At 42.4% G+C, this 25,734-nt stretch overlaps 3 protein-coding genes across 3 annotated transcripts; 2 read left to right on the top strand and 1 right to left on the bottom strand.

The window, feature by feature from the left end:
- Positions 1 to 1,798: 1,798 nt before the first annotated feature.
- On the top strand, positions 1,799 to 10,184 carry kcnk20 (potassium channel, subfamily K, member 20). Its single transcript, XM_058079452.2, has 3 exons — positions 1,799 to 1,982; positions 8,712 to 9,068; positions 9,224 to 10,184. Exons 2-3 carry the CDS (start codon positions 8,735 to 8,737, stop codon positions 9,958 to 9,960), a joined length of 1,071 nt encoding a protein of 356 aa, XP_057935435.2. The 5' UTR covers positions 1,799 to 1,982; positions 8,712 to 8,734; the 3' UTR covers positions 9,961 to 10,184.
- On the bottom strand, positions 6,608 to 7,686 carry gemin7 (gem (nuclear organelle) associated protein 7). Its single transcript, XM_058079454.2, has 2 exons — positions 7,623 to 7,686; positions 6,608 to 7,404 (listed from the first exon to the last, which is right to left on the bottom strand). Exons 1-2 carry the CDS (start codon positions 7,631 to 7,633, stop codon positions 6,996 to 6,998), a joined length of 420 nt encoding a protein of 139 aa, XP_057935437.2. The 5' UTR covers positions 7,634 to 7,686; the 3' UTR covers positions 6,608 to 6,995.
- An 827-nt stretch (positions 10,185 to 11,011) lies between the features above and the next one.
- calm3a (calmodulin 3a (phosphorylase kinase, delta)) lies at positions 11,012 to 19,804 on the top strand. The gene is made up of 6 exons (XM_058079453.2): positions 11,012 to 11,242; positions 14,199 to 14,229; positions 14,640 to 14,783; positions 16,619 to 16,725; positions 17,879 to 18,014; positions 18,111 to 19,804. The coding sequence occupies exons 1-6, from the start codon at positions 11,240 to 11,242 to the stop codon at positions 18,137 to 18,139; spliced, it is 450 nt and encodes a 149-aa protein (XP_057935436.1). The 5' UTR covers positions 11,012 to 11,239; the 3' UTR covers positions 18,140 to 19,804.
- The last annotated feature ends 5,930 nt before the right edge of the window (positions 19,805 to 25,734 follow it).

Below are 25,734 nucleotides of genomic sequence, written 5' to 3'. Positions count from 1 at the left end.
GACCCTCGTGAGGATAAGCGGTAGAAAATGAATGAATGAATTTGTTTTCAATAATAAATCAAATCCACTCACAGACTGTGTTCGAAACCGCATACTGACTATACTATCCACACTCCATACTGCAAACCCAATCTATCCTCACGTGAGTCGCGGGGGTGCTGGAGCCTATCCCAGCTGTCTTCGGGCGAGAGGCAGGGTACACCCTGGACTCGTGGCCAGCCAATCACAGGGCACATATAGACAAACAACCATTCACACTCACATTCATACCTCTGGACAATTTGGAGTCGCTAATTAACCTAGCATGTTTTTGGAATGTGGGAGGAAACCGGAGTACCCGGAGAAAACCCACGCATGCACGGGGAGAACATGCAAACTCCACACAGAGATGGCTGAGGGTGGGATTGAACTCGGGTCTCCAAGCTGTGAGTTCTGCGTGCTAACCACTCGACCAAATCTGCGTTTTTTTTGTGTGAAATTCCAATTTATACCGGTATAAGGCATTTTTGTATCGCTAGAACTGGAATCACTTGAACTGCTCGTTCCCTCAAAACCCAACAGTTATTTGCTGTTGTAGACCATGCACTCTACTTTACAGTACGAGACTTAGTGGTTGATATAGGCATTAGTTGGAGCATTGACTGCATACAAGTTGCCACCAGTGATCACATTTCATTGCCTGCAATCCAGTCCCATACCATAACACTGCCCCCACCATGTTTGGAACATCAAGTAGTTTGCTTTGGGTCGTTTCATACATGCATGTAAGTTGAACTCACTTTATTTTTAATGGAATGCTGATATCCAATGTGGTTGCCCATTGGATGGTGGTTTTCAAGTCAGGCAGGCAGCCTCGCTGTCACAATAGGAATAGCTGACTCACTGTTTGAACGGCTATCAGCGGGGGAATGTTGGAGGAGCTCCAGTGATTGTGAGGGCCAGGCACTCTGTGGCAGCCTCACTTCCTGACTCCAATGGCCGGGGCGATAAAGAAGGAGGCAGCAGACTGGCCAGTCAGTGACTGTACTTAATGTTTATGTACCATCAGAATTATAGGAATGTAGTATAAAACTAACTTTTGTTAAGTGTATACTGACTCAGCACAGTCATGCTCACAGTAGAATAATGCCCTAGAAAAGTGGCTGCTAGGTATCCATCTTCTTCTGCTTTTCCAAGGTTGGGTCGCAGGGGCAGCAGCCCAAGACAAGAAGCCCAGGCTTCCCTCTTCCCGGCATTCCCAGGTCTCACCAACATGTCCTGGGTCTACCCTGAAGCCCCCTCCTGGTTGGATGTGCCCTAAACACCTCCCCAAAGAGGCGTCCAGCAGGCTCCTCTCAATGCGGAGGAACAGCAGCTGTAGTCCGAGTGGAGAAAAATAATTTTGGCCTCTTGTCTATATGTATGTGCCCTGTGATTGGCTGGCCACCAGTCCAGGTTGTACCCCGCCTCTTTTGCCCGAAGACAGCTGGGATAGGCTCGAGCATGCCCGCGACCCTCGTGAGGATAAGCGAGGATAAGAAAATGAATGAAGGAAAATGCAGAGTTGATGACGTGTTTTTCCTTTGACTGCCCGCCACGATGCACTATATTGACACATCGGTCCCTCATGTCTACCACAGAATGGTCCAGCGTTGGTGGAGAATTCTGAGCAAACATCAAAACAACCAAAAGAGAGAAAATGAACATGGCTGAATGCGGAGGGGAAGCGAGAACCATAGAGGAAGAAATTGTGACTAAACTGGGAGGTACATCTGTAATATGGAAGTGGTTTGGTTTCAGTCAAGCAGATGTAGGTCTACTACATAACCAGCGACTGGACTTTGATGTTGTTCGAATCTCCAGAGATAATTTTTTTCCAGAGGAACACACAGGTGAAAACATCGCGAGTGAGTTGAAGGAGTTTCTCCAGGAACGGGACTACTGACAGTGGAGAAAGCAGCTACCCTGAACAACTGGAATACACTCTCTACACACTGCCATAGGTAAGCTTACTTTTCATTTTTCAGTCTCATATCATGATACATCCCAAAAACACTAGCCTCGTATACATGGACCAAAATTCCAATTGCATTCGGTTTATTTGCTCAAACGGAAGGAATTGAATCTTTGTATACACCTCACTCCGAAAGAAAAGTGCCAATCGGAATGAATATATAATCGGATTCACTGGGGTGGAATATTTCTTTCCCCAATCTGATTGAGGTATCTTGTACCCGCTCAAACGGAAAGTTGTCAGAGTGCATTCTTCTTCATCATGTTTTTCTTCTTCTGTTGTTTATTGGCGGTTGGCAAGCAGCTTTCGTGTGCATTACCGCCACCAGTGGAACAGAATCTAAACACTTCTATACTTTATTCACAAGTCCAGTTATATTAAAAAAGAAAATATATATCTATATAAAACATGTCCCGAGTTTAATTATAAAATATTTAAATATTTAAAATGTGTTTGTTTAAAAAAATTCTGTTTATAAAGTTCTTTCAGCACATGCTCATATATGACGTAACACGCAGCTTCAGACGTTCCTCAATTTAAAAAATGGAGGCAAGCAATCGGCATTCAAACTAATTTCAAGACTAGACGGACAAAAAACTGGCGATATAGAGTTATTCCAACAAGTGTAAGAAATTCTCGGGGAAGTCGGTATCACGTGATGTTGATGTTTACGTTTTACTGCGCATGCCTCATTGACTGTTCTGTTTGATTATAGCGGCACATGTAGACAAGAGATTGGAATATTCCTTTCCATGTATACCATTGTTTTCAGAAAGGTCATTCGGAAAGACAAAAAGTCCACGTGGCTGGTAATACATGCAAAGGTCCAACTCTAGTGAAAATGCAGATGTGCTTTCCGCTATTACAACACTGGTTCTGTTGCTGCTGTGTTATGCAATAGACTGTACTGAGCTACATTTTCTGTTCCACTTCCACATGCACTCAAAATCTTTTGTAAAGTTTTCAAATTTGCGAAATAACCTGACCACATAAAAACATACAGTTAATGACCTTATTTAGGAGAAATATGATCTCTGGGAAGAAGTCAATTTGAAACACTTATATGCTAGGTCTACGTTAAAAAGCCATAGCATTTCAGTATGTGGAATCAAACTATGGAATGGATTGAGTAAAGACCTCAAACAATGCACAACGATGAGCCAATTCAAGAAACAATACAAGCAGTTGATGTTTGCTAAATACAAGGATGAAGAGTCTTGAACCAGTCATGATGTGCTATATATATCACTATATTGACACTTACTATGGTACCCATTATGTCATTGTATGGTCATATCACCTTGTACTTTGGTACGTGACGAAAAAAATAAAAAAATAAAATAAAGTAAATAAAAATAATTAATAAAATAAAGTTTTTTTTTAAAGGAAAGCAGGAAGTGAACAAATGTAACAGTTACTGATTGTAAAAGTACCAGATGGAGGGGTAGGCTTTAATAAGCTTTGCTTCTTCCTACTCCTTTTGGACATGTGGAACTGTGAACTGATTATGTGATGCACTCAATTGTAATCTGATGCATGTTCAAATGAAATAAAACCATTACCATTATTTACTACATGCGGTGTCTGGTACTCTCCAAACAGCTTGGAGCATGGGTTTAAAAAAAATAAAAAAATACAGACTAAAAATACCTTAACCGTGAGATCACAGCCTAGTTATTTCTGTCTAGTTTCGGGCAAAAAATGATGAAGCGCTTTTGAAAGTTATCAGACACCTGCCAGGAAGTGTGAGAGAGAGGCCGCAAACAGGAAGGAGTTTGGAATGTGCTTCCTGCTGGCCCGGTGAGTTGATACCTTGTACCATCATGGCTGACAGACCGCACGCCAACACACACACACACACACACACACATGTGCATACTTAGAGGCAGGAATGTTTTGCACTGAAAGTGGGAGCTTGCAGGAAAAGTGTGAGGAGATAACACTGAGACAGCTTGTCCCTGCAAAAGCTCCAAATATAAGCTGCCATAATTCATCCCAGTCCTGTAATTGATCGTCACATTTGCATGTTAAATACGTCCTCCTAAAATCTCTAGTGCCTACTTTTTATTCCTTCTTGTCTTGTGAAGACAATTTCCCCCGTCGATGAATCCATTGTGGTAACATTATTGCATCCATTACTTAATGAAGAGCAATAATATACGCACTATAACACGTTCGTATTCCCAACACAGCACATTCAACTAGACAAGATATAGACAGATACTTCATTCATTCATTCATTTTCTACCGCTTTTCCTCACGAGGGTCGCGGGGGTGCTGGAGCCTATCCCAGCTGTCTTCGGGCGAGAGGCGGGGTACACCCTGGACTGGTGGCCAGCCAATCACAGGGCACATATAGACGATTCACACTCACATTCATACCTATGGACAATTTGGAGTCGCTAATTAACCTAGCATGTTTTTGGAATGTGGGAGGAAACCGGAGTACCCGGAGAAAACCCACGCATGCACAGGGAGAACATGCAAACTCCACACAGAAATGGCCGAGGGTGGAATTGAACCATGGTCTCCAAGCTGTGAGGTCTGCGCGCTAACCACTCGACCGCCGTGCCGCTAGACAGATACTTAGACACTATCCATCTTCTTCTGCTTCCTCTTTTCACCTTTTAACACAAACAATTCAATATTGTTTAACATTTCTAAACAATCTGATGCATTTTCTCTCGACTCTAAGTAACCTCGTAATTCCATAACACTTTGCAACGCTTGTGTCTTCGTTGGAATAGGTGTGTATGCTATGTCAGTTGGTTCTTCTGTTGCAGGCATGTGTTTGGCCAGCTATGTGGGGCAGGTTGAGCATGACCTGTGAAACAGGAAGTGCGGGAATCGGTGTGTGTGCTGCGCTCTGGTGGTGGAAGTGTGAAAAATAAAGTTGACTGGAAGCAGCCGTTCGCCGTGTTCTTTTTTGGTAATGAAATCCTTAAGCAAACATTGATTTAAGCTGCTTTTGTATCGATATAAGCAGACCAAATTGGCTGCCGGGAGATGAAAAGGGCATCGTAGTAACCGGATTATCATAATAACCGGGTATCGTACTAACGGAACTAATTATATTATAAAAGACTAGAAATTTGCCGGGAAATGAAAATAGTATCGTAATAAGTAGTAATTCGTTATAACCGATATCGATATAACGAGACTTTACTGTACTTATGAAGCATAAATATTCAAAATTCATAGCACTGTACAATATAAAAGTACAGCAGAATCACAACATCTGCGCATGAGTAGACTTTTAGTGTGGCCAGCCTAAGGCAAACCTGTGCAGTCATCATGCTGTCTAATCAGCATCTTGATACACACAGATTTAAAACATATTTGTGAATATTTCTGAGAGCCTTTCACGCTACAGATATGAGGACTCATCTCAGAGGTGAGAAGTGACAGTCGAAGCGGGCAGCCCACACAACGACAAGCATGTCTGCGTAAATAAAATCAACCTTGCTTCGTCCTTGAGGGGCTTCCTGATTCAATCACACATGCCTGATGATGTCATTTAAGTCATATTTCGGATTAGGGAGGGTGAAGAAGCGGCGAGGGGAGGGGTTTGTGGTGGTGGCGGGATGAGTCACTCCCTCATTGATGACCGTCTCCATTGAGCGGGCAGATAATTCAGGCAGCAAGAGAGAAAGACGCAGACGGAGCACGGCCGCCTAATGGCACTCAAATAAAATGACTTATTGGGAACTCGCAAAATACACCTTTTAGGAAGATTAAATAGTATTGATGTCCCCTGTTCATCAGACGGGCACAACAATAATGAATGGCGCAGCTTTGAATGGTATTTACGATCAAACTGGTGCGCTGTCGTATTGGGAGGTCGCAGAGGTTGACTGGAAAGGGAACTTCAAGGGTCAACTGGTATGCAGGATGGAAATGGGAATTCTGGTTCAACAGCAAGGCAAAATGAAAGGGCACCTTGATGCTAGTCTGTCAAGTAACAAACATCTCTCCAACAACTTGTTGCCATTTCTTCAGCAGGAGCTTATGGAGCTACTGCCACCCAAAATGTGTGCTCGCTCATCAAGGATTTTGACCCTAAGCGAATCTCAAACCCTGAGACCAGGGGTGTCCAAATTTTTCCACCGAGGGTCACATACTAAAAAAAAAATGAAAGGATCTAATGGCTGTGTCTCAGCTGTGTAATATAGGTGAAAAACTAGTTTATTAGTAGTATTTAATTTTTAAAAACAGTAAAAAAAATAATTAAGTTTGCATCTGATGCTAAAGTTACCTTAGCTATCCTCTCCTCGAGCAGTTACACAAATGCTAAATTTTCTATAACATTTATCCTCACTAATGTTGCGGGTATGCTGGAGCCTATCCCAGCTGTCTTCAGGCGAGAGGAGGGGTACATTGCCAATCACTGATGCAAAATATTAAGTATGTCTCTTTGATGCCCTGTTGTCTCCTCTTCAATATGTAGTGTTGTTTACAATATACTTACAGAAAATGTCTTGCTGCATTTAAAAAGTAATTTAAGGCGATAAACGGACATCAACATGAGACAAATTTTCTTACTAACACATATTCAACTTGACAATGCATAAAGTCATTAATCAAGAAACAAAACACACAAGAGCAATTCACTCAGACTGACGTTTTTAATTTACTTACTAAAGCTTGGACCTGTAAACCTAATTTCTTCTCCACAGATATGGGTTCATTTGCAAAATGAGCCATTCGGTGTGTTAATTGGTTAATAGAGCCGTATCATTTACAAACATTATGCTTTCTTCTCTGAAGATATTTTACATAATTTCAGCTGCATACTGTACATTACAATCGTCACAGCAAGTCCATCTTCCGTAACAAGGCAATAGAAATAGGGCTCGTGGCGCCATCTTGTGGTAGAAAAGGGGTTCGTGCTGTGGTGATGTGCCTTCAATAGGCTGAAAAAATGTAGCCATACTTCCCTCCAAAAGGAAGAGGGAGGAGGCAAAAGTTCCATGTTGCATCTTGGGTTGAAAAGAAGCAGTCTTCACAAGTCAAACGTGTATGAAATGACGTCCTGACATCTGACGAGCGCTTCTTTCTGCACGCCGATAGGTGTGTGCAGGTCGGACACCTGGAAGTTGAGCACGTCGATATCAGAAGCGCCAAAGGTGGCCTCCACCCTGACGTTGTCGTGCAGGTGGAAGTGCACCTTCTTTTTGCACGTGGCCAGCACACAGCGGAGGAAGCGTTCCCTCAACTGCGCACGGGCGCTCTGCTCCAGCCTCAGCTCGTCTGAGTCTGCGCGTAACGAGGACGAGGCGCAAGAGGAAGAAGTGAGGGACGTGCGGCAAAGTGCGACGAAGCGGGGGGAACTGGGGTCGAATCCACGGCTGTTTGGATCCGGTCCTCTCGGCAGGCGAAGCACAGGCACCGGTGTTGCCATTCTTCTTGGACTTAATCAAGAAAAATAATCCAACAAAGGGCTGGTAAAGGGAGTGTTCCAACCCATGTAGCCCTGGCGTACTTTTTGCTAGCAAAAGACTTCTTTTGGACACAATGTGCACAAAAGACAATATAATATACTATTCACAGCAGATACTACAACGTATTTTACATAAACTCTACAACAATATCCCACAATACAAACGTATATGTACGTTTTTCCACTTACCAACAGTGCATCGGTGTTATCAGTCTGCTAGCAAAACAGTGCGACGCAAAGTGAAACCGGCTTCTTCTTCTGTTGTTTTATTTACAGCACGCTACAACCAGGAAGTGAGTTACTGCCCCCTGTAGGACTGGCATGAAAATGCATATTTGAATGACTTCTGCTTCAAGTTCATTATTGTTAAAACAGAACTTATCAGATTCATTAAAATAATATTTTAATGAATTTTAGTAATGAAATTGCATTTTTTAAAACTTATTGGTGTATTAAAAGGCTGCTCAGCGGTCGAGTGGTTAGCGCGCAGACCTCACAGCTAGGAGACCGGAGTTCAATCCCACCCTCGGCCATCTCTGTTTGGAGTTTGTATGTTCTCTCCGTGCATGCGTGGGTTTTCTCCGGGTACTCCAGTTTGCTCCCACATTCCAAAAACATGCTAGGTTAATTGGCCACTCCAAATTGTCCATAGGTATGAATGTGAGTGTGAATGGTTGTTTGTCTGTATGTGCCTTGTGATTGGCTGGCCACCAGTATAGGGTGTACCCCGCCTCTCGCCCGAAGACTGCTGGGATAGGCTCCAGCACCCTTGTGAGGATAAGCGGTAGAAAATGAATGAATGGATAGTGTATAAAAGTGCTATGAAACTAACCAGGAAAACATAACTTCACAATAATTTCCTTTTGTATATAATATCAATTCAAGGCACAACAGAGCCTTGACCACATTTGACCTCACCAAAGGACCAATATTGTCATAGCCATAAAAAACAAGGAGCGCATGTCACTCCCCCCTTTTTATCTTCTAGCTTAATGATGGTGGTGATAATAATGTCTGTGTATCATTGTGTGCTCTTTGTGTGTCCATGGATGGGAGAGTGCCAGACTATATTAATTATATTAACATGTTTGTGAACCATAAAAGCAAAGTAAAGAGTGATTATTGAGCAGGTGATAAGCGGTAGCCTCTTTAAAGCCATCTGCTGATGTTTTCTTCCCACAATTGGTGAGGGGATTACTATTTTGTAAGTATCTGTCATTCCATACAGAAGAATGTTATGTGTTTATTTGAACACGCTGCCTCCTTTCCAACACACAGAGGAACTCTGCAAACTTTGATCAATGCCATCTAAGAAGAAAGATTCCTGGTGTGGCTGCCCATCCCTGGACGCAGCTCGCCTCACCCTGCTTGGCGTCCTCATTGCCCTTTACATGCTGGCTGGCGCCGTCTTGTTTTCTTCCTTGGAGAGATCAGCAGAAATACTGAGCCACCAGCTTTGGGAGAAGAGGCTAATGGACTTCACTGGTGAGCACAACGTTTCTTACAAAGCTCTAAATTCTCTTTTGCGCCACTACGAGGAGGCCAGGAGAGCGGGCATCCGTGCAGAACGAGGCAGAGCCCTGTGGGACATCCCAGGAGCGTTCTACTTTGTGGGGACTGTGGTGTCAACCATTGGTGAGTACGGCGTCACAACATATGTGCAGAAGTATTGGGACAATAAAAAATATATGACAATAGATTGGAATTTATTTAATTTCTAACAATACACTCTTCTGTCTTACTAGCAATGCAAACATACAGTTAGTGATATTGTTTTTGTTTTCTACAAGGATTTGGATTGTCAGCCCCATCCACAGTCGCAGGGAAGGTCTTGCTTGTTTTCTATGGTTTGTTCGGCTGCTCGGCCACCGTGCTATTCTTCAACCTCTTCCTGGAGCGAGTCGTCAGGCTACTGAGCCTCCTGTTAAAGTGGTGTCACTCCAAGACAAGCCAACACAGCTACCTGGAGGCCAGAGTCGGCGAAGTTGAGTGGAAGTCATCCACCTACCAAGTGACCCTGATCCTTTTTGCTGCCGTCATGGCTGTCGCCTGTGGCGCTGCCTCGCTCTACTCAGCCATGGAAGGCTGGACTTACTCAGAGTCGCTCTATTTCTGCTTCGTGGCCTTCAGCACAGTGGGCTTCGGGGACTTTGTGAGCGTCCAGAGGAAGCAACATGAGGAGATCAGAGCCTACCAGGTGGCAAACTGCGTCCTGATGCTCCTTGGTTTGTGTTTCACGTACGCCCTCTTTAGCACAATCTCTCTGATGATCAGACAAGGACTGAACTGCATAATGATGACACTAGCCAGGATCTATGCCCATTTCAGCCATGGCAAGCTGGACCAGAGCTGTCTATCTGACAGTGGACCTCCTATATGCTGTCCTCATGTTCTTGATGCATGTGATGAATCCCACTGTGATTGGGCTAAAAGGGGAAGCAGCGTGCAACAACACCGGGAGACTGTAGACGGTGGGAAAGTACTTCCTACAGTTTTGGGAGGAGAAGCACATTACGAAATCATTTAGTGACCAAAAATTCAGCCACGAACGCTGAATTGGAATTCTTCCTAGCCTCCGTCGCCTCACATGAGTGCTTACTCATGTGGGGTTGTGACCTTCATGTGTAAAGTGCCATGAGATAACTGATTTGGTGATATATCAAAAACTTCAATTCAGTTCAATTCAACTGTAAATGTGCGAGGATGCAATATACTGTATATGAATTGTGAATCTGAAGTCAGGGTCTCGGGCTGCACAATTCCACACTTGGCCATCTCTGTGTGAAGTGTGCATGTTCTCACCGTGGGTTTTCTCCGGGTACTCCGGTTTCCTCCCACATTCCAAAAACATGCTAGGTTAATTGGCGACTCCAAATTGTCCATAGGTATGAATGTGAGTGTGAATGGTTGTTTGTCTATATGTGCCCTGTGATTGGCTGGCGACCAATCTAGGGTGTACCCCGCCTCTCACCCGAAGATAGCTGGGATAGGCTCCAGCATAGCCTGTGACCCTAATGCTTTAAATTTGTCGTTTTACTTTTAAACTATTACCATTCCTTTCACAAAAATAATAGAAAAACTGAATAAAGTACATATTCAGTTTACACTAGATTCCACTTTAAATGACAATTCAAAGAAGTAAAGACAGAACAATTGTGGCTTTGTTATAATGTCTTTTATTTTCATGTTTGATTATGAGGATTATGGATCTGTTTTCTTCAGCTTTCTTTAGTTTTTTAAATGATACATGGTATTTGAATGGTATGACATCTTTGTGTAATGTGTGAAATATTGACGGATTGTTTATGGCTTGATTGTGTTTACCACTTAATAGTATTGTCAGCTTTAATCCTCCATACGGCTCCATCCTCTTTACGGTGTGGTGAGGTGGTATCGCTGCGCATTTCCATACTATAGTGCGTCATCAATCACATTTGTTAAGATAGAAATTGTGTCTAGATTCATATAAATTAAAAATAATTAAAGGTTTTAGTAATGACAAATACGTTGTACTCATAATGGAGACAATTGTGTAGTTTTCTTAGAGACTGCGTGGAGGTCAAGCGCCGCACCGGCGGAGGGGTACATTCGTCCAAGTGGAGCATGACAGGCCGGCATCGCTCGTTTGAGGTTTCCGGGCAACTCTCCACCGCGATCACGGTGTACTCCCGCAACAGATTCCTTACTCGAATAAAGCTGAATTAGATTAAAGACATCCAGCCGAGTGTTCACCACGTTGCTCCATTGAGTCTCCAATCTAACACACGACTGTTTTTCCTCTTCTTCGCGGAGCTTGACAAGTCAAAATGGTGAGTACAGGCCAGCGACATTAGCCTAACGGTAGCATTAACATTAATAGCAAAGCTAACGCCAACACTGGGAAGAGAAGGTTTAATTAAAATGAGTATGTCACTTAAATCAGTCATTTCAATGACTAGTTAACACTTTGGATTGAATGTGGTTTTAAATGAGCTAGACGCCCACCTAACGGACTCTACTGATGCTAGCTTGCAAACATACTATTAGCATAACTTTCCATTTTAATCACTTTGGGGTGTTTTCTTATGTTGCATTTTATTTGAGGGAATTATCGGTGTGTTTAAACCCTCCACGACGCTCCTGGCATGCCAATAAACGGACGTTGCGTCGTGTTGCAGCGCCTCCATTCATTATGCTTTTATAACGGCGTTGGTTGAATCCTAGCATAAAGGAGGTTAGCTAAATGTGACTGAAGAAGAGTGGGCGTGGTGGTGGTGGGGGCTCCTAAGAATAGACCACCCGGACGTGTTATCTTGAAACTCATCTCCTCATAACCTTTGCGAGACAGGATGCAGAAAACGATCCGAACCGTATATCATGCACAACTTGGCCCTTGCAGTGTTGCTAACATCGACGAGTGGGGTTAGGAGCTACTTTGACATGCGCAACAAGCGGAATAGCGTATTCGCCACCACTTGTATTACATAAGAAATACTGCACACGGGTAGTTGTAACATTAATGTCATATTATGTCGATGATGACGTTGCTACATGTTTTTTCTTGTACGTACGACACTATGCCTCCTGCGCCATGCTGTTGAACCGCATTCTGCTCCTGCTGAATGAGCCTCCATGCCACCCATCCCCTCCCTCCCCTCCTGCGTTCACCCAAGCCATGCTTGGCGCAGTAGGCTGTCATCATCTGCAGTGCACAGTAGTGTACACTTCACAACGGGAAGAATTACACTTAATTCTATAAGTTAAACCTAAAAGTCTTACACAAAATGAAACAGTATTTGCCAAACACAAGCAACTGTAACCTATCAACCCCCCTCCCTTTTTTTGCACTTGCACTACACAGTATAAATCCCACACCATCCAAATTGCATCACCCATGCTCGGATGACAGTGTACGGAACAGATACTCTATGCTGCAGCTTCTTTTTTTTGTTTTTTTTACCCCCTGCTCTATCTTGCATCTCCCAAGATGACTCAGTTAAATTGACTTGAAGCTCAAGTAGCACTGTCACCACCTTGAGCTAGAGAAACACAGTAAAACCCAAGTTTCAGGATGATTTTAAGCAATTTAGACAGAAGTCAGCTGTCTCAGAGTTGTGATTAAAGAAGGTAACTGCTTCATAAAGTAAATGATTTTAAGGAAGGGCAAGTTAAGGAAGCACTCTTGCTTTTTAACACGAACTGTCATGCATGCATGGAGGGGGAAAAAATAAGTCAGTACTGAGTCAGGCCACAAATGCCGATTGTTTCCTTGATCAGTTAATCTGAAGCTTGATGTTTTGATTAATTGAGTAAGCAGTTCGGCTCCAGACGGACCCAATCAAGGATGATGAAGGAAATTAGAAAATAAAATATTCACATCAGAGGATATATACTTTTTAATCAAATACCAAAATTGTTGATTATTTGTATTGTGGATTCAATGATTAATTATTGATTGAATGATTAATTGTTGCAGCTGCACAGATACACAGCAGACAGTGGTGCATATACCATTCTTTTCTTATTACTGATGTTGACTTATAGTCATTTTTGGAGTATTGTACTGAGCAGCCAGGACCGAGATGCTGTGGTTTCTAAAGATGTGCCGGCTACGAGGCGTTTTATTTTTCCTGAAAATGTTGGTTACTTTCAAAATTACACAACCTTTAGGTCATTACAATTTTGATGTGCAGCTTCATGCTGTAAAAGATGAACAGTTTGTTAGGAAACTTATCTGCACAAGAGCAGAAACACAAGTGCATGACATGAGCTCTGTTAGTCGCGTGTTGTGTTTATTTGTAAGGCATCCCCAGGCTGTATGGCAATTAGACATTGTCTGTTTGTCTTCCCCTTCTCCTAATATTAGTGCTCTGGTGCTTTAGGATTATGCTTTCCTTAATACACATTTTCCCGTAGGCTTATTTGTACTGTACTGTGTTAAATGTACATTAAAGACTCAACACACAAGCTCTGTCAAGCAACAGGTACGGCTTAATGATGACAACAAACTTTAGAGGGTTTAATTAAATGTTTTTTTAAAAAAAGGTTAGCGGCGGTGATCTTCAGTGTGCTACATAGGCGACCCTATTCCCGTCTCACTAATTATAGCAGGCGTGTGTATTTCGGGCCGTGGAGTATTTATACTCGGCCCTCATCACACTTTAGCGGCTTTAAGTGGACACGCTGACTGACTTGGACAGACCGAGTAAGACCCCACAAGGGTGCCAGCGTTACATGTCTGATGAAGTTAGAAGTAGGTCTTTGATCACATGTTCGTGTTTTTGATAGGTCCCAGTAATTATACGAAAGGAACAACACCTGTACTTTGTAATTACAGCTAATCCAATAACTGTGTAAAAAAAAAAAAAAATCTGTCTTTCGTTTTTATGGCTTGTATGTATTATCTCCCTCACCACGGGAGATATGTTATGTTACACATATCAGTATCCGAAAGTGAGAGTTGGACAATATCCGACAGCCCTAATAAAAATATATTTTTGAACCCCCTCTCTCTGAACCCTCCTGCTAGATTGACATTGTCTGATTTTGGATCAACATTTGCAATAAAACTCTCAAATCCTCCCTATCCAGGGTATCTGCGGTGTCTTAAAAAGTCTTAAATCCAATGTGAAATGCGTCAAATTGTATTCATTACGGTCTTAAAAAGGAAGACAAGCAGGAAGACGGTGTGAGAATTCTGCGAAATTGGAACATGTCAGGTCTTTTCAGTGGAGGCGATTATTGAACGACCAGTAGCTAACGGCAGTGTTTTTTTTCTGTCAACAGGCAGACCAGCTGACTGAGGAGCAGATTGCAGGTGAGTACATACATACTGTACCTTGCCCGTGTCCGAACGTTTAGTTTAGTTTAGTTTTAGCAGCTGATGGAAAACAACTGCGGGAGATTTACATCATTAATCTGCAGTGGAAACCAGCAGGGTTCTGAGTCAATCTCCTCTGCAACCTCACATAGGCATTTTTATTTTGGAGTCTGCTGCTATAAATTCACTAGTGATTTTACTCGGGCATCCTTCCAGCATCCAGCCTGCTTTATTTTCTTTAGCCTTTTTACGGGCTGGATGAGTCACACACATACACACACAGACACACACACACATAACACACATAAAACACCACAGCTTAACTTTGTTTCTCTGTGTCCCTACTGCCCAAGTGAGTCTTTCTGTGTCATCAGGACCCAATCTGAGTTATTTCTGTAAATGTGCAGAGTTCAAGGAGGCGTTCTCGCTGTTTGACAAGGATGGTGACGGAACCATCACGACCAAGGAGCTCGGCACCGTCATGCGCTCTCTGGGCCAGAACCCCACTGAGGCCGAGCTGCAGGACATGATCAATGAGGTCGATGCTGATGGTAAGGGAGGAAACGCAAGTTTGGAGGTTTTTTTTTTCCTCTTTCTTGAAAAATATATTTTGAACATTTAGCTGAGACTGATGATGCACGGCGGCCAAGTGGTTAGAACGCAGGCCACACAGCTAGGAGACCCGAGTTTGCATGTTCTCCCCGTGCATGTGGGCTTCATCTCACATTCCAAAAACATGCTAGGTTAATTGGCCACTCCAAATTGTCCATAGGTATGAATGTGAGTGTGTATGGTTGTTTGTCTATATGTGCCCTGTGATTGGCTGACCACCAGTCCGCGGTGTACCCTGCCTCTCGCAATGAGACAGCTGGGATAGGCTCCAGCACTCCCGCAACCCTTGTGAGGATAAGCGGATAACCTTTTACTCTCAACGTCTGTAACTTATAGGCCTTATGAACTTACAGACAAAATTGTTGATTTTTGTTAAAAAGGGTTTTTCTTCCCTGCGGAAATAGGCTGATTTTTCCGTAAAACACGCATCTCATTCACATTAAGTCAGTCATAGTTAATATGTATGTGAAATTAAAGCGTAAAAGGTACATATACTCCTGATTTTTTCTCCTCCTTTTTTCCATTTTAAGACTGGTTGAAAAATTGCAAGACTTTTTGATGGGTTTTTTTTTCTTTTTTTTTTGAGTCAGCAATTTATTGCTATTAAGCATTGAGCTGAAGGTGGCTGTTGATCAGCTGATCAAAAGATTAAAGAGGACCTATTATGCTTTTTCTACTTTTCTGACCTACAAATGTAGTTAGAATGTTGTATTCTCGTGTTAAACGATGCCAAAGTGTCAGATAATGAGGTTTGCGTATTTGGAAGTGAGCCCTAAAAGAAGTTTGGGATGGCTTTAAAAGGCCAAGTTCTGCTTCCCCTGCCCTCCTCCAAGCACTGCTCTGTATCTGTTGATACTGACACTGGTGTTTGATGGCGACTATTTAGTGCAGCTTTGTCTTAAACTACACACTCTCTTGCACAGTTGTGCATCATTTTTCTGTCCTTGTTAGACCCAGTTTGTGCTGCTCTCTGAAGGGAGTAGTTAACAGCATGGTAAGAGATTTTAGTTTTAGTTTAGATTTTTAGATGGCTTTTCTAATCATCTATTAGCCTTATAAAATGATGAACTTGGATTAGCAGCCATACCAGGAGATTGATGCAGAGGACTGACAGTTGTTGATAGTAGGACTCTATGCAAAAATGGAGATCCTTCTTTGAAAATGTATTTTGATTGTTTGTGAAATGCATGAAAATTTGTTTTGGAAAACAAAGTAATTTGCAAGTGATCCCAAACTTTTGAGCGGAAGTGTATATATCCTTTCATTAGAGAACCTCAAACCTCTGCACAGTCGTTTACTTCTATGAAACAACAAAAACATTGTCGTCACCATCCATCACGATGGCGACAGATCCAGTGTACACTGCCTGTATTTTTGTCTCTGCTGAATTTGTCACCATTCTCCTCAGCGCGCAGTTCAGCAACTTCCGTCTTCATGTCCAAGCTGTTGCTGCCGATCGGAGGAAAACAGACCTCTTGCCCCCTACTGGGACAGAAATACATTGCCTGCAAGTCTGGAATTCACACGCAAGATGCATACGACTTTGACTGGCAATCCCGTGTTAAAATGGAAAAGACGTCTTTGGCAGTCAACGTTACTTTTTCAAAATACGTCTTTGGCAGTGAATGAGTTAATATGTTATCACCTGTCAGCCTCTAGTGCTCGCCTGCCGATCAGGCCAAAGGTTACTTGGATTTCATAACCCCCGCCAATAACACATATCTGCTGTACTTCAAAAAATGTTATGGAAAATGATGTTTGTGTGGCCCGTTAGGTAACGGGACAATCGATTTCCCCGAGTTCCTGACAATGATGGCGAGGAAGATGAAGGACACAGACAGCGAGGAGGAGATCAGAGAAGCATTCAGAGTCTTTGACAAGGTCTGGAACATTGTGAAATAATAAACAATCCTTTTTTTTTTTTTTGACAAAGATTGGCACATTTATCTTGTTGTCTCCTTGTGATGCTCTGTGAATTGTGTTTGAGAAAATGAATACTGAGACTCACATTTGTAGTTTCAGCAGCAGACGGTGTTGGGTTGCTCTGCACTCCAATGCCTGGAGCCCCAACAGTAACTGCAAACAATCGTGAATAAAATCACTCCACTTTGTGCTGATGTGCTCTGGAGCTGGTAGACCGCATGGGTATAGCACAGATCTGGTCACAATAAAAGTACACCTTTAAGTGTGCAATTTTATCATGCCACAAGTGTTGCATGAAGTGTGTGCTACCTGCATAATCAAAGTTGAATGATCATACATTAAAACAGCACAATTTAGAGCGGCCTTTTATTGTGGCCCTGCCTCAGGCACACCTGTGCAATAATCTAATTGGCCTAAGGGGACCTGTTAGGCTTTTTCACACTCAGAAAGTTTTATTGTTGTGCTAAACGATGCAAGAGTTTCAGTTAATGAGGTTTGCGTCTTTGGAAGTGAGCCCCGAGAGAAGTTTGGTATGGCTATGAACGCTCGGTTTCAGCGAGTTTTTTTTTTTATTTTTTTAACACTAGCTCCCTGTGACATCCTGTATTCCTCCTGAGGTAGTTGGATTACCGGGATACACAGATTTAGACAGATTTGTGATGAGTATTCGAGATAAATAGCCCTTTCGTGCTATATATACCGTATTTTCTGGACTATAAATCGCTCAGGAGTATAAGTCGTATTTTTTGCGGGTAATTTATGACCAAAACAGACATTACGTCCTCTTGGAAGGCAAGTTCTAACAATAAAAGAATAGAGAACAGGCTGAATAGATGTAAAATATGGTAACACAATGGTGCAGCTACACAAAAACTAAACATAAACAGAAAAGGTGTCCAGTGTTTATGTAACATAAACAGTTTTTTCATTTATAAGTCGCAGGAACAGCCAACCTATGAAAAAAAAGTGCAACTTATAGTCAGGAAAATACGGTCATAAGTGTTTTTAAGTGTTGGTATTTTTGTTGTCAGTTTTCCATCATATATGCACGCTAACTCTCTGCCCTGGCCAATGTTTTTCGATGCAGTGACAGTGGTGTTTGTCCCTGCAGGATGGTAACGGCTACATTAGTGCAGCGGAGCTTCGACATGTCATGACCAATTTAGGGGAGAAGCTCACAGATGAGGAGGTGGACGAAATGATCCGCGAGGCCGACATTGACGGCGACGGTCAGGTCAACTACGAGGGTGAGACGTTTTACACATTGACACCAACAGCTGTCCGACTGCAGAACATGGCTTCCATGACCTCGCTAACTGATTTGTTGTGTTTTTGTCCGCCAGAATTTGTCCAGATGATGACCGCCAAGTGAAGAGAATGCAGACTTTTCTCTTAAACGTTGCTTGTCCTCTTAAGATCACTGTCTTTAAGAACAAAAAGGAACACCCCCCACCACCACCCTTTGTCGCCCCCAAACAAAACCATCACATGTAGAATTTGGCCAATTGTTCTTAATACATCCAAGTACCTCTGAGGTATCTGTTAAGCATGTACCTCCAGACTTATCCCTGAAGAAGTTAATGGACCAAGCTTTAAGAAGGCCAAAGGCCTCTTCTACTTCCAAGCAAGATTCTGCGGAGTCACCCAACTCATGAATAATTTAGAAGAAAGGGCAGCGCTGCCACTGCAAGAGGGTGGGGGGGTGTGGGTGGGGGGGATGGTATGGGAACCGAAGCCACCGCTCATTTTAGAGAAGTTGGCTATTTAAATCTTTCCGCTTCTGCAAAGAACTTCGCCTCTCTACTAGCACCAGTGGTGATTCTCTAAATACCGATTTGAGTACTCTTCTTGCATGCAGCCGTTCTGTGGTGGTCTCCTGTCTTGACAAGGTGGTTCTGATCCCATCAGAGGTAGTGGTCAGATTGTGTACACAGTGAAGGTATATACATTCATATAGCTATATATCTGTAAAAAAAAATATGTGTCACTATTGGTTATTTCAAGAGCAACTAGTTACAGTCTGTGGTGTTCGTTGGTGCTTGGTTGGAAAGTTTGGCTCAGAACAAGAGACTGATTGATTCCCCTAAGCAGGATGTCCTGTGCTGTTTGGAGCGGGGTTGCTTTACGTTGCCGGGGCAACTGAGCGGAGACGCTAGTGTGACGTGTTGCTTGAGGCTGGTTGTTGTGAAGACGCACTGGAGGACTGCTGTTAATACATTTGTTCTACAAACAAATACAATATTGATGTAATGCTTTATAAACGTGTTCTCAAACATAAATGTATTGACTACAAACTTTGGCTCTCTTATATACAGTATACATTGGTGTGTCGTAAAGTTTGCATTGCCTGTTGTTATTATTGTTGTTGTTGTTGTTGTAGGAGTAGTAGTAAATGGCTTGTGGTCTGTTTTTTTTCCTCTTTTGGTTTTGAAATGTGCCATAATGCTCCCAACACGCCTCGACCTTCTTGCACGATTCATAGTTCATTAGTAACAAAAGAATAATAATTAAAAAAAATGTCTATTAAATATGATGACGTATTTGAAAAAAAATACCATGTTTGCACTTTGGTAAAAATCATGTGGATATTAGCGAAAGTTTTGTTTTTAAAAAAAATACACAAAAAAAGCAGGAAAAAGAAACCAAATTTGACTGTTGCTGCTGCAATAACAACTGGTGTTTTTCCCTAATTCCTCGTCCTCGTTGGCTGTCCCATCTTCAGTTTGTAGTCCAGTGATTCAACGTTGAATCTGCTTGCTTGTTTTACTCAACACCAGGCATATACCGTACTGTATATTTACAAATACCTAACATAGTTGGCCTGTTTAGATGATATGTGAGCTTGGGAATGGGGTCGTAGCAATTTGTTTGGTTTTTGGGGGGTTTTCCTAAAGAAACCATTTAGATGCGATTAATACTACTCTCTATGTTTGATTATGACAGGAGGTAATCAATGGACTGTTGGCTTCTGCTGATGGAATATGTAAAGATGTTATATATTTTCCATAAATCAATAAACTGAATGAGCTTTACTTCACACACATCGCCATGTCGTACTTGCCTTTCCCCGTTTGGATACATATACAGTATTTGGTTGCAAATAGCCAACAGGGTCACATGAAATGCACTGAGGAAACAAAGTGATTACCAGAAAGTTGGAACGGTTTTGATGCAATCCAGTATAGGGTTTTGATGGCAGCATAATTCATGTACAGCAGGGGTGGGCAAACTTTTTGACTTGCGGGCCGCGTAACAGTCCACCTGGAATTATTGTGTCTGTAAAAGTGTCATGCAGTCTGCTATATGTGCTTGTGTCCCTTTTTTTCAGGAGCACTTTGTAAACAGCAGACCACATCAAATAACCAAGAGGATAAAAAAGCTACCTAAACCATCAAAAGTTTGGCTCAAGCCATGATGCCAGGTTGCATGTAAAGTTTTATTGAAACACTTTGGAAAGAATGGGCGGGCCGTATTTAAACACTTGGTGGGCCGGATGTGGCCCCCGGGCCATAGTTTGCCCATCCCTGATGTACAATAATCTCTCTCTTATTGCAGTTCATTGTTTCCAAACCTGACCATGAGAGGATTCTTTTGGCATAGAAGACCTGTTTACAACCTTGCATATACTTCAAAAGATTATTAAAGCTCTTTAGACATAAAGTAACATCCCTATAGCCACCTGTACACTTGTATTACCCAATCTAGTAGACATTCATTCATTCATTTTTTTACCACTTATCCTCACAAGGGTTGCAAGCCTATCCCAGCTGTCTTCGGGCAAGAGGCAGGGTACACCCTGGACTGGTGGCCAGCCAATCACAGGGCACATATAGACAAACAACCATTCACACTCAATTCATACCTATGGACAATTTGGAGTCGCCAATTAACCTAGCATGTTTTTGGAACGTGGGAGGAAACCGGAGAAAACCCACATGCAAACTCCACACAGAGATGCCCGAGGATGGAATCAAACTTGGGTCTCCTTGCTGTGTGGCCTGCACATTAACCACTTGGGAGCCGTGCAGCAATCTAGAAGACATAATAATGTAAAAATTTGTTCCAGTTTCTGGACAGTTACTCCTGCGCTAGCTATTGTCACACCAATGTAACAATACTGAAACCGAGGGACCAGTATAGTATACTGCATATCACAACATGTTTTCTTAATACCTTGAACAGTATTTTATGATTGAAAATCCTTGAATTTAGGCCAAAAATACTTAAAATGTGCTTAAATATGCATATTTCTGACTACTTCTATGCGCAATAGGGAGTTTTATGATCCGTGAGTCATGAATGTTGTCGGGTAGCATTTTCCACACAAAACATTCAGATGCGTAATGCAACTTTATTGTCGGATTTTATTACAGTGTCATATAGAATCTATGATAATGATCATTGAGTGACTCAGATATTATGTGCCACTTCTGTGTTGTTTGACTGTGAGGTCATGAATGCGCTGGCATGAGCACTTGCTACATTTCCACACATATCCACAGATAGACAAATTCAGGTATCGGGATAGGAGATGCATCCCTGCCGGAAAGATTACCAGGAATGTGCCAGTATTTCCACAAACTGCAACCTACAGTAGGTGGTATGTGTGTCAGAAAAATTCCAAGACTAATCTTTGATGTCAGGGCCATTGTCCACGACGAGTTGTTGTGACATCAGTCCTGGAACTTGTCTGGTTCTTCTTATGATTCCATAAAACCTGAATAATCTGCAGTTTGCTGCTTGGACTTTGTTTTTACATCTGATAAAAGTAGAAAATAAATAATTTCAAGCGAGAGAATCAACATTATGACATCACTTGTAATGTTCTTTGCCCGCCAGTGGATTATGCTGACCGTCCAGAAGCGGGTCAGGGTTGGATGATACAAGCTCTTCGCTGGAGCAACCATTCCCGGTCCGGCATTATATTTAGTGAATCATGGGATTGCCGCTAGAGCCAAGTGTTGTAATCCAGGTCAGCCGGTGTCACGACCCCTGAGCCGAGTGTTCTGAATGCAACCGAGAGCAACCGCCTTCTTCCGATGGTCGGGATGGAGAGCCGGGACGAGGCCGCCTCAGTGGTGAGTAGATGTGATTGGACGTGCTATTTGTGTTCACCGTGCTTAAGCAGATAAACGAAGCCAATTAGCGAAGAAGAGCACGCTCAGCAGGAAAATGAGACAGGCGGGCGGCCATTATCCTTTGGCGCTGGTGTCATGGCGGCAAATGACAACTCTAGTGAACGTACACTACCGCTCAAAAGTTTGGGATGACTTGGAAATGTTTTTGTCCAGAGATTTTGTCCAGAGATATGGCTTTTTCTTGGCAGTCCTGCTATGAAGTCCAGCATCCTGAAGTCGCCGCTTCACTGTTGATACTGACACTGGTGTTTGTTGGCTACTATTTAGTGCAGCTGTGAGGCATCTTTGTCTTAAACTACACACTCTCTTGCACAGTTGTACATCGTTTTTCTGTCCTTGTTAGACCCAGTTTGTGCTGCTCTCTGAAGGGAGTAGTTAACATTTTTTACATTTTTAGATGGCTTTTCTAATCATCTATTAGCCTTATAAAATGATGAACTTGGATTAGCAGCCATACCAGGAGATTGATGCAGAGGACTGACAGTTGTTGATAGTAGGCCTCTATGCAAAAATGATTGTTCTTTGAAAATTAATTTTAATTGTTTGTGAAATGCATGGAAATTTGTCTTTCTTTGGAAAAAAGTGACATTTGCAAGTGATCCCAAACTTTTGAGTGGTAGTGTAAGTACATGCCATTTCCAAAGGTCTGAGAGGGTAGCCTTTTAATCCCTGAAGGAGCGCTTGTTAACTTGAACACTGGATGGCGCCGTGTCATCAAATATCAGCATCTTCGCCATTTAGTCACAGCAGAATCTGCCATTATTCGCTATTTATGCAGAATGAAAAGACAGGATGACTGCGCAATTTGGCTCAAGGTCAATTCTGTATCAAAGAAACTTGGATAGGCTTTAGAGTAGTCAGTGTGTAGTGCAGTTCATTGAGTGTACAATGACACCAACTGTTGTGTTGATCAGTGGAAAAAAAGTTTTTGTTAGTATTATTATTATTGTTATTATTATTCAGGATTATTATTATTAATAATAATAATGTTATTAATATCAACATTATTATTATCATTCATTCATTCATTTTCTACCGCTTTTCCTCACGAGGGTCGCGGGGGTGCTGGAGCCTATCCCAGCTGTCTTCGGGTGAGAGGCGGGGTCCACCCCGGACTGGTGGCCAGCCAATCACAGGGCACATATAGACAAACAACCATTCACACTCACATTCATACCTATGGACAATTTGGAGTCGCCAATTAACCTAGCATGTTTTTGGAATGTGGGAGGAAGCCGCAGTACCCGGAGAAAACCCACGCATGCATGGGGAGAACATGCAAACTCCACGCAGACCTGGCCGAGGGTGGAATTGAACCCTGGTCTCCTAGCTGTGAGGTCTGTGCGCTCACCACTCGACTGCCGTGCCACTATTATTATCAATCATATAATAATATGTTAAGTATTATTATAAGTTAAGTGCTCTGAGCACACAGCCTTTCGTCTATGCATTGTTTACAGACATTTACGGACATTTTTTAGATTTTCAAGTGGGCCCTGAGTTGGTAAAGTTTGGGAACCCCTGGTCTACTACATTCATTCATATCCTGTGCATCTCCAGGGGGCTAAGCCCCATTCCCCCCTCCGTCCTCGGAACCTAGTGACACCCCTGACGCTAACAACGCCAGAGAGTTGACCAGCATCATGGTCTCTCACCACGTTGAGTCATTAGAAAAAACACTGCCTCTAGCAATTTGGAGGATCATGAAAGGCTTTTGAAAGCATAGTGACGACACAGAAGCAGAAACTACAGCAGGGGGATAAAAGAGCTGCACGTAAAAGCACCACCAACTAGCACAACATAAGTGACTAATAACGTCATAAATACCTGGAATAGTTTACTAGAAATGTTGCTATGGAATAAAATACTGTAAACTAGAGTAAATTTACAAATTAAATAATGTGAATGAACCACAGATGGCCGTTTCCACGGTGATGCAAATTGGTTAGACTCTTAATTACCTCAGTCAGACAAGTATTTGGTTGCGAGGTTCTTTTTTTCAAATGGAAATATTACACTTGAACGTCACCCTGCGCATAAGAAGCACCATGTTGCAGCAAACGTAGCCTGTTTTTTGTCAGCTACTCATCATAGAAAATATGAATATCACACAATAAGAGGATTTTTTTCTCACAGGAAACACTGCATTCAGTTCAAATGAAGCAACCATCGCCTCAGTGTGTTTTCATTCAAGATGGTGTTATGTTAACAATTTCCCATGATAACTTTAATGGCAACTTGAGCAATACTCATTTAATACGTCCTACCGGCAATCAAAAGCTGATGTTTCTTTGTAGTAAACAAGGCAAGCGTGTTAAGGAACAGAATGATTACTCATTCAAACACAGCACAACTTTTGTTTTCACTCCCATTTTTTTTTTCATTTCTGCAGATAGTATTGTTGATCTAAATGTCCTTACATGTTAAACAGATTTGCTCTGCTAGGTTCTATGAAATTTTATTTGGCTTTATTTTATGTTTTTGTTGTGCGAATTTGGAGCGGCCGGGCTGGAGCAAGAAGGGACACAGAAAAGAAGAAGAAAAACTGGGGGAGGGGAGTGGCGGGTGACAGTAGAGAGAGAGAGAGAGAGACAAAAACAGTAGCAACAACAATTCCCATGACAACAACAGTGACTAACAGGACTGCAGCAGTTAAATGTCAATGATGGCTAAGGGTCACAATGGAGATGATATCACTGAAATGAAACAGTGGCAATAGTAACAATGAGGACACAAACCATGATAGTAAACAGAATTATAGCGATACAGTTGCAGTACACCCTGGACTGGTGGCCAGCCAATCACAGGGCACATATAGACAAACAACCATTCACACTCACATTCATACCTATGGACAATTTGGAGTGGCCAATTAACCTAGCATGTTTTTGGAATGTGGGAGAAAAACCGGAGTACCCGGAGAAAACCCACGCATGCATGGGGAGAACATGCAAACTCCACACAGATGTACGAGGGTGGAATCAAACTCGGGTGTCCTAGTTGTATGGCCTGCACGCTAACCACTCATCCGCCGTGCAGCCCGTGGGAAGAAAAACAGACAAGCAGGAATATTTTCACTGTTATGCAACATTCCCCACAAAGGGAAAGTGTCAAAATGTTGTCCACATCCTGCCAAGATGCATTTATTTTTTATGTCAGTGCCTTCCCTTCCTGCTCTTTTCAACATTCAAGATTCACGACTAACTTTTTAATCCCCCAATAAGGCCAAGAGCTTGTTAAATACATTTCTTATGAACTCTTTCATCATTAGCGGCATCATGCAATGCAATACAGTAGCGGTGAGACACTGTCTATAGCTGTAGGATCTCAGTGTGTCACATTTTGGGGATGTGTGCAGGCATGTCAGGTTTTGTTGCGCACCCTGCTTTTCTTTCGCATCCTGGGAAAATCCACATAATTCATTTTCCAACCTGGGCTTCCCACCAGCCAGCATCTGCAGACTTCCACTGAGAGAGCGTAATTTAGGAAGCAACCCGATCTCCATTAACCAAACATTGGCACAGTGGTGTTCTAATCGTGTTTTTGGTCAATTATAGAAACAGAGACACTGGCAACAGGAAACGAGGCACAACTCAATTACTTCCGATCATTTCTATTCAAATGCTTTTTTTTTTTTTTGCACTGTTGAATTGTGTTGTGCCTCTGCTTTCTATTTGCTTGTGGTGAAAAGCAAACAATAAGAAAAACATGCATGGACAGGCTTCACAGGGAAACCTTATAACATCCCGAATAAATGGTGTTTGAGGGTTGAACTTGACTTTTTGTATGATTATGGACAATTTTCGCCACAGTTTTGTTTCTGTTTGGC

The sequence above is a fragment of the Doryrhamphus excisus genome, linkage group LG8 (assembly GCF_037039965.1).
Source record: "Doryrhamphus excisus strain RoL-2023G ecotype Guam linkage group LG8, RoL_Dexc_Guam_v1.1, whole genome shotgun sequence".
Classification (NCBI taxonomy): Eukaryota; Metazoa; Chordata; class Actinopteri; order Syngnathiformes; family Syngnathidae; genus Doryrhamphus; species Doryrhamphus excisus.
Note: the sequence above shows the minus strand (reverse complement) of the source record. Positions and strands in the feature narration are given on the sequence as shown.